At 48.9% G+C, this 12,555-nt stretch overlaps 2 protein-coding genes across 3 annotated transcripts; both read right to left on the bottom strand.

The window, feature by feature from the left end:
• Window positions 1-71: 71 nt before the first annotated feature.
• otud7b (OTU deubiquitinase 7B) lies at window positions 72-9,186 on the bottom strand. 2 transcript variants are annotated; one of them, XM_049731489.1, is made up of 12 exons: window positions 8,998-9,176; window positions 6,197-6,291; window positions 5,753-5,837; window positions 5,444-5,674; window positions 5,270-5,371; window positions 5,041-5,168; window positions 4,365-4,471; window positions 4,174-4,301; window positions 3,944-4,093; window positions 3,677-3,791; window positions 3,084-3,162; window positions 72-2,954 (listed from the first exon to the last, which is right to left on the bottom strand). In XM_049731489.1, the coding sequence occupies exons 3-12, from the start codon at window positions 5,805-5,807 to the stop codon at window positions 1,674-1,676; spliced, it is 2,376 nt and encodes a 791-aa protein (XP_049587446.1). In that variant the 5' UTR covers window positions 5,808-5,837; window positions 6,197-6,291; window positions 8,998-9,176; the 3' UTR covers window positions 72-1,673. The 2 variants fall into 2 exon arrangements, with proteins under 2 accessions (XP_049587446.1, XP_049587445.1); XM_049731488.2 differs by lacking the exon at window positions 6,197-6,291 and having other exon boundaries at window positions 8,998-9,186.
• Window positions 9,187-10,578: 1,392 nt separating this feature from the next.
• On the bottom strand, window positions 10,579-12,354 carry rbm8a (RNA binding motif protein 8A). Its single transcript, XM_049731826.2, has 6 exons — window positions 12,200-12,354; window positions 11,801-11,860; window positions 11,646-11,723; window positions 11,148-11,284; window positions 10,931-11,067; window positions 10,579-10,852 (listed from the first exon to the last, which is right to left on the bottom strand). Exons 1-6 carry the CDS (start codon window positions 12,300-12,302, stop codon window positions 10,804-10,806), a joined length of 564 nt encoding a protein of 187 aa, XP_049587783.1. The 5' UTR covers window positions 12,303-12,354; the 3' UTR covers window positions 10,579-10,803.
• Window positions 12,355-12,555: the final 201 nt, after the last annotated feature.

Genomic DNA, 12,555 nt, shown 5'->3' with positions numbered 1-12,555 from the left:
TTTTGCTAGCAACAGACTCCAAAGGGACTCAAATCATTTTGCTTTGGCCACATCACACTTAAAATCACACGTTCTTCAAATACAACGGAAATTTATTCAAATCATGAAAAAAAAATCCCAAAAGAAATTCTGAATTATAATAACCTAATGTAAATATTATTTCATCAAATCCGATTCTCTTCCTGTCCAGTGTCCACATTGCACACTGGACAGCCTTCGGGGTCCCTAAAAAGAATGGAAACAATAAAATTAATGACAAAACCGCACACATTTGGTTACACATGGGTCGGCCTTTCCATGCACAGTCCCGTTTGTCCTTTCTGCTGTAGAAAAATAGAACAATTCTCAGCCGTTTTGTTTTAGTGGAGCTGTAGAAAAAATGCAAAACGAAAACGGGGAAAAAAGGCAAACACTCAAAGGAAATCTATGAGGAGCGATCTGGCGAGATATAAAAATGTCACCTGCATAGCGCTCGATTGAAAGGGTCAGTAAACATTTGGGACTTTTTACAAACGTACAAAAATAACTCGACAAGCTCTCTTTCGCCTTTTGGTTTGAAATACAAAACAAGAGCGTGCGTTTCGTGACATTACACCGGCCAAGTCGTTTAAACGGCAGCTCGTTCTTTGGAGGATTCACAACAAAACAACAGCAGCAAAAACAGTCGCTCACTTTTAAACACACGGTGAGGTGGGGGAAATGGCGCCCCCTGCCAGGTGTGGCAGTTAACTGCAAGCTACTCCTTTTTGTGCTTTAAACCAAACGAAGAAAGTCAAACCCGAACGGTCGCTGTCCACTCGTGAAGGACAACTTTTGGCATACGAGGACTGCTTTTTGCTCCAAACCCTTAAGAGCATTTATTGACCATCAAGTTTCAGATCCAACATGGACTCGTACTCTTTGGTGTCATTATTACGACATTTCAGTGAGCCACTAAAACAGCTGCATCTTACCAGTCAACTTTTTTTGCTATGGTTGTCGGACATCTGTAAGTCGAGCAGTGGGCACGTTGGTGCTTCTAGTGGAGTCCAAGGGGCCACCACACCCGGTAAAGTTATCAGTTACTAGAAGGGTTCAATGACCGACCAGTAGGCCAAAAGTGCTACCAGTAGCGGTAAAACAGCTGTTCAATTAGCGCAACGAAATGTCTTATTAGCGAGGGCAAGGAGCTTCAGATATCAAAGGGAACCCTTGCCGCATGTCTGCTGCCGTGAACGCTGTGGTGGGAAAATGCCACTTCAGACCAAAAGTGCTTGGATTTGTGCAGGGACGGGAAAGCGACCAACGTGCCCCAGAACTTTGCGGAAAGCAGCGAGCGGTAAAGCGCAAAACTAACAGACGAAGTAAAAAAAAAACGGCCGGCCTCGGCGGACGTTGCGGCACTCGGGAACCGAGACTGTGTTGGTGCTTTTGTTTGACTTCACTATGCGTAGAGAGTTTTCGGTTCTTCCTCCTTAGCCCATCTCCTTCTCAATGCGGAGGACCAGCAGCTCTTTTCTTGCCTATGACTTCAGCTGGATATGGACTAAGGGCTCCAACATCTTATTCCAAAAGGAATCCAGCATGAGGTGCACGTACTTGCAAGACATCTCCCTGAAACGGGAAGCGGTAGTGGGCTAGCCATTTGTGCCCCAAGTGAACTGAAGAAGGCCACGTGTCTGGAGCGATCCGGGTCAGAACCTCTGGATGGCGTGCACCGCATCCTTGGTATTGCGGTAGCAGGAGGAGCAGTAGTTGCCCGTCTCGGGGAGTCCGTAGTAGACGCAGTTGGGGGTCCGACAGAGTTCGGAGAGAGTGCCCACGCTACCCAGGGAGTAGTGGCGCATTGACGCCAGCGCACTACTGGGCTCCAGGAAGCTGTTGGAGGAGCCGAACCCCGTACAGTCTGGTGGGTACGAGGGTACCGGATCTGGATTATTAGATTGAGGGGGATTAAGGGAGCTCGCCTGCGCCGCGGAGCAGTGTCTTGGAAGGGTGATGAACGATGGGTAGGTGGCGGGCGAGCCGCCGGCCAACTGGCGCCGATTATCCATGTAGTACGTGTGGAGGTGCGCCGCCAAGGGCGGCTGCTCTATCAGTGAGGGCCGCGGGATAGGCATTGTGCCAGAGTACATGGCGGGGCTCAGGAGGGAGCCCTTGAATGAGGCCGACGAGTTCTCGGCCGGCTCCGCCGCTGGCAGCCCATTTTTGGGTGACGCTGCAGCGGCGTAGGCGGCGCCCTTGCGCTCGGCTTCACGCCGCTGTTCCTGCTCGGCCCGCGAGCGCTCCTCCACCTCTGTGAGGTAGCGCTGGATCCTCTGCTTCCGCAGCGGGTGCTGGTTGTCGGTGGTCAGCATGCCGGCGAAGACGAACTTCCTCTCGCCGTGCATGGCAGCTTTTATGTTGCCTAGGCTGGCCTTGACGTCAGCGCCGTACTTGTTGGGCTCACCCTCCGAGCTGCCGCCCGTCCCATTGAGACGCTCGCTACCTAACGAGGGCGAGCCCTTCCCAGAGTCTTCGGACAGGTGGGGCGAAGGAGGGGCGCTGTCCTTGTCCACCCCGAGTGAGCCCTTCTTTTTGTGCCCACTCTCCTTCTTACCGTGTCCACCGCCCCCATTCTTGCTCGTCATGAGATTGCCCACGTTCCGTTTCAGCTTGCTACCCAGCGTCTTACCGAAGCTGCCCAGCTTGTTGGCCACCGACTCTGCCCTCTTCTTCTCCTTCTCCTTTTTGGCTTTGTCTTTTTGATCCATCGGGGGCGTGCCGCCGTTTGAGGACACGGATGAAGTGGATGAGTTGTTCTTGGCCAAGGGCCCGCCGCCACCGTTGACCGCGGATCCCGCGGGGCCGGCATCTCCGTTGCCGTTGGAGCTACTGCTGACCGACTCCTTGTCCGACTCACCGGAGTCGGGAGGTGTGCGGGCATCGTCTCCGGCCGACGTAGTGGGCGACTCAGGCTGGGCCAGTGGCGCTTGCTGGAGGAAAAGCAAACTTATGCTGAGGGTGCCGTCCTTTTTATTTTATTTTTCTGGATTTTGCCCTTTCCTGACCAAGCATGTCTACTGAGAGCAGAGTGTGTAAATTGTGCAAGCAGCCATCCTCACCTCGCAGGGCAGCGGCAGCCATTTGACGATCATGTAGCTGTGAAGCATCTGCAGCTTTGCTTCCAAGGACAGAGACACACTAAAAAGTAGAAAAGTCAAAGTTAAGTTCGATTGCACCACGTGGCCAGCATTTGCAAGTGGGGGAAAATTAAGGATCGGATCAAGTAGCTTTAGCGCCATCTTCTTCAACATCTAATAAGAACCATCAAATCATCTCTACTGGAAAACAGGCAAACTCTCGGGCACAGGAATAGCTTGTTTGTGTGATCTTATTTAGCAGGCTACTCGCTGATAGAAACTACTTAGAGCTAATCTGGTGAGCAAGTGTCGCTAATCGGGAGTCGGGGATCAATCTCTAAATAGGGACGCACTGCTACGTCCTTACACCCTCAAAGGGCGGCTGGGTGGCGCCGAGTTTAGTTTTTAAATAAGAAGTTGGAAAAATAGAAAACAAGTCAAAGATTGTAGAATAAAGTTGAGTTTTAACACCTCCATTGGTATCCTGGAGAAAAAAAAAAGTCATTGGTATCCTGGAGAAAAAAAAAGTAATCTGAGAAGCAAACCGAGGTTAATGAGGAGAATGAAGGCAGCACCTGCCAAGCTTCTTGTTGTTGGTGTCGTCCTTGCCCCACTGCCAGTCTTTCCCCGGATCCACAGCAAAGTGCAGAGGAAGCATTTTGTGCTCCGAGTCGGTGAGCGGGATCACCACTGCACCACAAAAACACGCTCAGTCATGTCACAGAGTTACACCAAATACTTTCGGCCTGATATCAGCACCGAACTTGAGTGTATAATATTTTTTCCTCGACTTTTCACTTTTACTCCCGACATTCGGGAAAAGCCAAATAAAGGTGAAGCACCTTGCTCGGCTGAGCCGTCCGTCCGCTCCATGGGCACCAGCGCCGAAAAGTGAGCCTGGTCGTAGGCCAGCACCAGCGGAGAGTGGTGGCAGGTGCCGGGTGCCACCTCCATGGGGAGGAAGATTCCCCCGAACGGGATGGGGGCAAACGCTGCAGTGGGACAAACAAGGACGTGACTGAATCACCCGCAATCCACGTTGGAGAGAAACAACGTGGCGCCCAGATCTCACCTTCTCCGCCAGAGTCTCTCAGCATGGTGTCGGCCACCACTACGATGGGTCGCTTGAGGACGTGGGCCAGCACAAAGACGTGGAACTCCTCCAGGCTCTCGTAGACGGGCTCATCTGATGACTCCCCCCTGGAGGCGGGCGGGCGTTAGTGTCAGTAAAGGCCACACGCTTTTTGGTCCGCCCTCGCTCACCTGCTGTTGACGTGGCTGCCGTAGCTGACGCGGGGCTCGCTGGAGGCCAGCTTCAGCAGCTCGTTCCACTCCTTTTGCCACTCCTCCTCGCTGTAGACCAGGCCCGACTGCAACAGACCCACGCGTTTAGACTTTGACGATAACAGCCTAGGGTCGTGTGTGAAAATGAGCCCCAGAAATCCCTGACTTGAGAGCCCCTCAATTTTTTTCAATCCATTTTTTGGCTGGTGACATGAGCAGTGAATGTCAACTTCAATTGCGGGGAGTTAAAGGACGGGCCGGTGCAATTTCAACAAACGGGAACAAACAGAAAGTCAAACAAGCGTGTGTGGCTGCCTTGTCGTGATAAAGACCTGCTAAACCAGCAGCGCAAACCTTTTCTCATTTTTGTGGTGACAGACGTTTGGAAGCTCTGAACATGGAAACATGTGCAATCTCAATATTTCCTTGTTTTTACAGCTCTTCTCTGAGAAAAACTTGCTGTTCTTCGAAGTTAGAATGTTTAAGCGCCAAATGTGAAGTTTCACATCTATCAGCATTCATGATGACCTTTTGGGCAGGAAGTCGGCTCAGTATTTGGCAAGAAGTAGGCGTAGTTCTAAAATTCCTAAAAGTCTTCTTTGAAGTGTGTTTCTCGGGCTGTGTGCGGGGCGGACAGACGTATGGACGGACATACCTCTTTGTTCTGCTGGGTCAGCTGCCACCTCCAGCGGCGCTTGAGGGCCTCCTGCTCACGGCCGCAAACCATCTGCTGGTGCAGCGCCTTGCGCAGTGACAGGTCGCGGTCATGACAGCCCCACATGCCTGCGCTCACACCCGCAAAAAGAGCCACTCAGTCACATACGTAAGCACTTGCAGTCATTGGCCAATGAAATGAAAGAAAATGTTGCAATGCGAGAACTGACCGAGCGAGGCGGCGTGCAACAAGCAGTTTCCATCTCCGGTGGTCGTCAGCGGCAGCAAACTCTGACAGTTGGGAACCACTTTGGTCCACCAGTTCAGGCGCCCTGCACATACAATCAAATCTCTGGTTTGCTTTTGTGGAGAACAGTTGTGGTGGCTGTTGCGAAGTGTCGTACCAGCATGCTCCAGGGCCACCATCATGGATTTCTCAATCAGGTCCCTCTCACTGACTTGGAAATCGTCCTGGTACATGCTCAGGTCGGGCAGCTGGAAGGTGGACTCGGGCGTGTTCAGCAGTTGCTCGTCATCGCCCCCCGCGGGGACAGAGGCGGGCGCATGCGCCAGGGAGGCCGCCGCGGGCGAGGGGTCGCGGGACGGGACTCCCCTCGTCTGACGCTTTTCGGCAGCTGCAGAACATTAAGTGTGCTCTCATCTTTTCAGCTCGGGCGGGAGGGTGTGTGTGTGTGTGTGTCCGACGGCCTCACCTTGGGTCGCCACGTCATCTTGTCTTTGCAGTACGGGCCGTGCGAGTCGGGCCATCTCTTTTTCTGGGGGCGGCTGCGTTCTCTCCTGGGGAAAGGAGGACATCAAGTTCAAGTTCTTGCGTCGTCCCCCTCGGCCCGGATGATGAATTACAACAACATTTAGAGGTGGCACGGCTGGCGCCTGCCCATCCGCCTCCCTGCCATGTGATTCAACAGTGGCTATTGAAAACAAATAATTGATGAACAAGCTAGTGGACGCCGTGAAGGCATTCCCGTGGGCTCCACCAAGAATCTACTCGGAGTCAGTGTTGTTCTTCTCTGCCTATCATGACGAATAACATTTTCTGTCTCTGGCAGCGTGTAACGTTCCTGCTCTGGCAAACACGCACACACACACGCACGCACGCACACCAGGCTGATGTCAGATATTCCGCACACACCCACCGTCGGCCCGCGGCATGCCAGCGAGGCCTCGGCTGGGTCACAAGAATCCGCCAAGTGGAACTTCCCTATTGTGGCCTCCTTGTCTGCACTGATGGCTGGGAAACACAAACACACACACACACAAACAAACACACACACACACACACACACACACACACACAATTGGGTAACCCTCTCCAACTGAAGGCAGCATCTGAAGGATGATCCTAGGTGATTATTTATTCTGTGCTGTGATGTCAATAGTGATTCCTGCTCTCGATTGCTTCAGAAAACGGAAGCTGACTGCAATGGCGAATGACAATTGGGTGTGGCTAATCCACACCGATTGGGCACAATTCCAGCATTTGTCTTCTTTGCGATCAAACAAAGGCTCAATTCTCAGCGATTTCCATACGCTGTTTTTTTTTTTTATTAGATAAAGACTGGGACAGACAAAGGTAAAAGTTTAGCTCGCTTTCCTAGCTTTGGATTCCATCTTTGAGTTCTAAAACAGCCCGAATGGAAAATCCAAATAGAAAAAATTGTTGCCGGAGGACATACCAGGTATCGTAACAGCCAAGTGCCGCTTGGGTACATATCGGCAGTTGCACCATCTCCTCCAACCTGCTGCGCAAGTCGCAAGGGCTAATTACAGAAAGAATCAAAATGCAAATGAAGCGGGGCCTTTCAAGACAAATGAGCCGGAGGTTGAACTTTGTTATGTTCTTATCCTCCATGTTGACGGCCATCACCCAAAATTGCAATGGCACAGCATGCAACATGGCGTGGCCCTGCTGTCTTACCTCGCTTCAACCAGACATTAATTAGAGGCCCGCTGGCGTGTTTTTGCAAAGCTTTTTGTTGACAAGCTAATTACGGGTTGAGTGTTCCGGGTTGAGTGTTCTTTCACTTTTACTTTTGCCAAAAACAAAGTTTTCAGTGACACAGCCAGGCTTTGCCAAAGGTGAGACCAAAGTAAAGGGACAAAAATGTCTGTCCAACTTAACATTTTCAAGGAGCCATTGAGGAAAAAAAAAATATGGCGCATATTTTGTTTTTTAGTGTAACAGAAGACAATAAAACAAATGTTCTAACCTTTTCACAATTTCATCTTGGACTGGATCAGAAGTACGAAATTGAAAGCTAGGCAACAGAACTGAGTTTGTTTTGAACGACGGCGCCAATATTTGGAGAATTGAACATTTGATGGCATCTTTGCCTATTCAAAGAAAACCAGATTTTGCATTTGCATGATGACGCATGTTGAAGATAGGAAGTGCGGTTTGGCGACTCACGTCTATCTTTCCGCCATTGCACCAACTTCTCTGGAAACGGAGTAACGTGCGATGGGAAAAAAGTGAAGCTGAGACCGAGCCAATTCTAAGTTGAAATTTGCCCGATTTATCATTTAACATTGTTAATTAATTTGTTGTGAATTGGGTCACCTCAACAATGAATTACTCTCCGAGCTCACTCGCAGCCAAACTAGTTGCTGCCGCTCCTGCACACTTGAAAAGCGACTCAACGGGCGGTTTGTCTTTTCCGAGGCCTCGACGTCCAGCCTAGGTCTCAAAAAGCTGAGTCGTACCCGGCTCGACTTGCGGCGGCCTTGTGCCACACATGCACGCCGAGCAAGCAAGAGACACGGCCACACTTGGGTGTGTCTTCATCATCAGCACGACAGCTCAAACAACCTGTCTGACATGTGCTAATTCCGAGACACGCAGTGGAAAGGACACAAAGTGATGAGGAATGCAAGGACACCACCGGCCAATAAGAATCAAGTAAAATTTGATCTGAAATTCCAATCGGGGAGGATTTCCCTTTAAATGGAAGCCAGCATACATTTATGCACTTTTCAGCTTGCCAAGACGGGCCGTGGAAGGCACATTTTCACTCATCCAACAGACGTTTGACATTATGTTATGCAAATAAAAGGTATGATTTTGGTCTCCCATGACTCGATGAAGGCGGCGAAAGAAATGCGAACTGGCTATCCATCCAGCACAGCAGATGTGGCGTTTACCCATCTGTGTCTTTTAGAAAGAAGCCCAACAAAGCGGGATTGTTGTGAGACTGTGACAATTGAGTACAATTTGTGGCTGCCGTGTCCACCTCTGCCCTGCTCACCACTCCCGCTAATTCTTTCACTTTCTTTTGTTTTGGTGTGTGTGTGCGTACGTGTGGTGTGTGCGTGCATGTGAGTCCATGTGTGTCCTACATCTTCTCCTTGTCAATAATTTAAGAGTGTAACACAGCCTTGATAAGACAGGAAAGGCTGATGCACTTGTTTTATTGCCTAGAGCCGAAAAACAAACTGACAAGACAGTCAAGTGAAGTGAACTCTCCGCTCACCCTCTTAAATCTGGATTACATCACCGGCAGACGTACGCGTCCTCCCATCCCAGTCCAGCCAGTGCACTTGGACGGGTTAGGGGGGAGGGGGTTAAAAGGGAGCGAAGGGGTCATTTTAAAAGTACCAGCACAGCTGACGCGTTTGCCGCGAACACAAGTGCTTTGTCCTAAACGAGCGCCTGTAATAGTGGAATGTGGGGATATTGGGAATCGTTTCTTTGGAGGAACAACGCTATCATTAAAAAGATAGGCGTTGAAGCGCATGGGCTGCATGCGAGTCTCACAACTTTACCAACGCGCGTTAAATTCCACCGAACACTTCAATCGGCCTCCAAAAGGTTTTCATCTTTTTTTATGTTTACTGAACATTTTCGTTTTGTGGCTCTTTGAAACTGCGGCTAAACGGCAGCTAGCCTTAGCTGTTAGCTCAAGGAGAGCTTCCCCTTCCCCGGCAAACTGCTTCTTACCTTGACCGGCCCCGCAGATGTTTTCATGCTTCCCGTGCTCCTACTTTCCTCCTCTCGATGAAAATGGACAGCGCTTAACTTTAGGGCATCTTCTCGTGGCGCAACTTGGCGTCAAATCCCCAAGGCGGACCATCAGCCGCAAAGTAATTTCCACTCCACTTACAACAACAACGTCAACCCACTCTAGGGCCCCGCCCATGCCACGAGCCACCCAATCAGTGACGATAACGTTTTCCGGTGACACTGATACGAGCCAGTGGTCGAGCGACAAGCGTTTGATGGACGTTGTAGTTGACCAATGGGAATGGGAGAGAGCAAAACAAGTGCTGGCTGATTGGCTTACAGTGAAATGGGGACAAGAGGGTGTTTTCCCAAGGTCAGCCTATGAGCGTGTTCCCGCTGGGAGAGTGACAGGTGCTTCGGAGCATCCGAGCGGTACCGGGTGATGACCTCATCCTGGATATCAATCTCGCGTCACTGGTAAATAATCAAGTACGACAACGTCAATAAACTGAATAGCTCGAGAGCAATGTGAGGAAAAAAGTATTCTATAGAAAAGCAAACTTGAAAAAAAAAACTATTCTTCCAAATTCTATCAAGACCAATTCGCTAAAACACACAAAAAAAAAACATTCAAAAAAGATATTGAAAATATTTTACACAAAACAATCTATGGCATAATAAATACAAAATCAATATTTCCTCCTACTCTGGTGTAACATTTGTACCGTAATTTCTGGACGATAAACTGCACCTGATTAAAAACGGCACCAGCTAAAATTAGAGGAAAATCTTGTTTTGTTCATATGTAAGGCACACCAAACTATAAGCCGCAGGTGTTTTAATGTTTAATTATCAGTTGTAAGAGAATATACACAAAGAGGACTGTCAGGATATTCTTTCGGGACACATACCTTTTATTAACGCAACATTTATTGACAGAGATGACGGAGCTCTGCAAACATACAAACATGCATAAATCTAAGCAACGACCATAATAAACCTAATGTGCAGGGAACACTAGCAACACACAACTAATAATAAATAAAATGGGACCACTTACAGTTGACCCGGGAAAAAAAAAATACTGAAAAGGGTGACGCGATAAGATGTCATCAACAATATCAAATGCCCTCCAGCGGCCGGAACAAACCCCTACAATAGCTGCAGCAGCTCTATTTCTTTCGTTAATAGCCAAATCAACTGCCTTTAACTTAAAAGCGGCATCATATGCATTTCTTTTGTCCCTCATAATGAAGGTTTGTGTATGAAAGTGTCCGTTTTGAACTCGTTCAGTCTCTTGTTCGTGTCAATTGTGCACTATTTGCTTGGCGAACAGACATGCCATCAACGCCACTCTTCTCCCTAGTGACCGTGTGACTGGTTACATATCCCTCCGCGCCACAGCGGTCTACAACCTTTTTAGTAACGAGTGTATTAGACATGACAAAAATTACGAAAAATGGGTAGATACGCCGCATCTGACGACAAGCCGCAGGGGTCAAAGCTTGTGCAAAATGTAGCAGCTTATAGTCTGGAAAATATAGTACATATTTGTTACAAAAAAATATCCAAGTACAATTTTTTTGTCTTTTAAAAATTTAATGTTGCTTACAAAACAAAAACATTTCCTCTCAATAAAATTCTAACAAAAATGTGATCTGATATTTTCATAGGAAAATATGACAAGCCGCTTGAGCAAGTTATCTCCGTGCTTGGAATTGCCACGGAAAATACTGAACAACAAATTGTATACAAAGAGGAACAAGAAAGCAGGCAAATTGGCGCATGGACGCGTTTTCTTGTTTAACGCCGTCGCCTGTCGGGACTCCTGCTGCGTCGCCGCCCGCCGGTCCTAAAAATAACACACGTGATTTAGTAGGTTGGCCCGCCGTCCCCGTGCAAGTGTCAGCCAGTCACGGGCCCGACTCACCTGCGTCTGTTCTTGGGGGGTCCGCGGACAAAGCCCCAGTCCACGCTAATGGGCTGGCCCATCATGTCCTGGCCATTGAGGCCCTCCATGGCAGCCTGTGCCTCTTTGTAGGTCTCGTACTCCACCAGAGCGTAACCCTGGCGGTGGTGGGTAGCATTTAAGTAAAATCATCATTAAAGCAGGCTCTGAAATGAACGGTCGCTAAGAACGGTCTCACCTTGAGGTATCCTGTCCTCCGATCCAGGTTGAGGTGCAGGTTCTTGATCTCGCCAAACTCAGAGAACTTGTCATGGATGTCCTCCTCAGTGGCCTCCTCGTGTACACCCGTCACAAACAGGATCCAACCCTCCACAGCTTGCACACAAAATAAGTTTTAAGCACAGGCTAAGGTGTGTATTACATTTAAACAAAAAATACCAACATTTCAGCAGCTTAATAAGACACCTTGTTGCTGTTGCCTGTACATTTATTATGCCTGGATTGAAAATGGCAAATGGTTCCCCTAACTGAATTGGCGTACAGTCCATGTGGGGTGTGATGATGTAAATGATGCCAATGGTGTTGCATCCTGTCTCATATCAGAGATGCTCTCTTTCATGGAAATTTTTGACAACCAATATTGACTTTGCTGTTTAACAGGCACTCAAAAGAGCGCTTGGAAAGTATCATGCGGTGTGACTTTCAAATGCCGTTGCTGTAAAGCAGCAGCACTCACATCTCTGGGGACCCGGCTCGTCCCCATCTTGCTCCACAGTATCGTAATCTTCTTTCATGCGGGACCTGGCGCCTTCATCTGCCAACACGAGCACACGGTGAGCACTCACAATCTTACTATCGCTGCAAGAGCGTCATCGACCGCTGTTTGCTCACCAGAGCCGAACCCTCGTCCTTTCCTCTTCTTGGCTTTCTCCTTCAGCTTGTGGATGCTTTCTGGGGATGCAATAGTATCATGCGCGTTACTCAAGGATTTACGTTCCCGCTTAATCTTCCTCGCAAACCTAAGGAACATCGTGATTCGACATGAAATGCTATCCTCCTCTTGTCGGGCCTATGAAGTAAAACCTGTAAGCAGCAGAACTCGGGCAGTTTGAATGAATAGAAGGCGGCGCGTTGTTAGCATCTTAGCTTGTTAGCTCGGGCCCTTCGGCACACATTCGACGCGTCCCTCTTTTCTTCTTGTCTTATTTCGCTAGCCAACTCCTCCACATTGACGTATTGCTCGTCTGTTTTACGCTCGGCAGTGACCACAAATATGAAGGCTAACATCACCATCCTCATCCATAGGAAAGTCCTCGCCGCCCGCTTCGTGAAGTTCCAGGACGTCCGCCATGTTGACTGTGAGTGTGGAGAGGGGGAGCGAGCTAATGAGCATGCGCGCTGGAAGCAGTGGCGGCGACTGAAAATGTGACGTAGTGCTTGTGACGTACTATGCATGTACAACCAGGACAAAAAAAAAAAAATAGGTTCTCCTACGTATTTAATATTATTTATGATGTAACCAAGCTTGATTCGTACAGCGTTTTATCTAATTATACAGCACCTGTAAGTTTAAAAATAAATAATATAATAAAATAATATTCCCCAAGTGGAGGTGGGGATGTAATGTGCAATAATTTCAGCAGGGG

Source organism: Syngnathus scovelli, chromosome 9 (genome assembly GCF_024217435.2).
Source record: "Syngnathus scovelli strain Florida chromosome 9, RoL_Ssco_1.2, whole genome shotgun sequence".
Classification (NCBI taxonomy): domain Eukaryota; kingdom Metazoa; phylum Chordata; class Actinopteri; order Syngnathiformes; family Syngnathidae; genus Syngnathus; species Syngnathus scovelli.
Note: the sequence above shows the minus strand (reverse complement) of the source record. Positions and strands in the feature narration are given on the sequence as shown.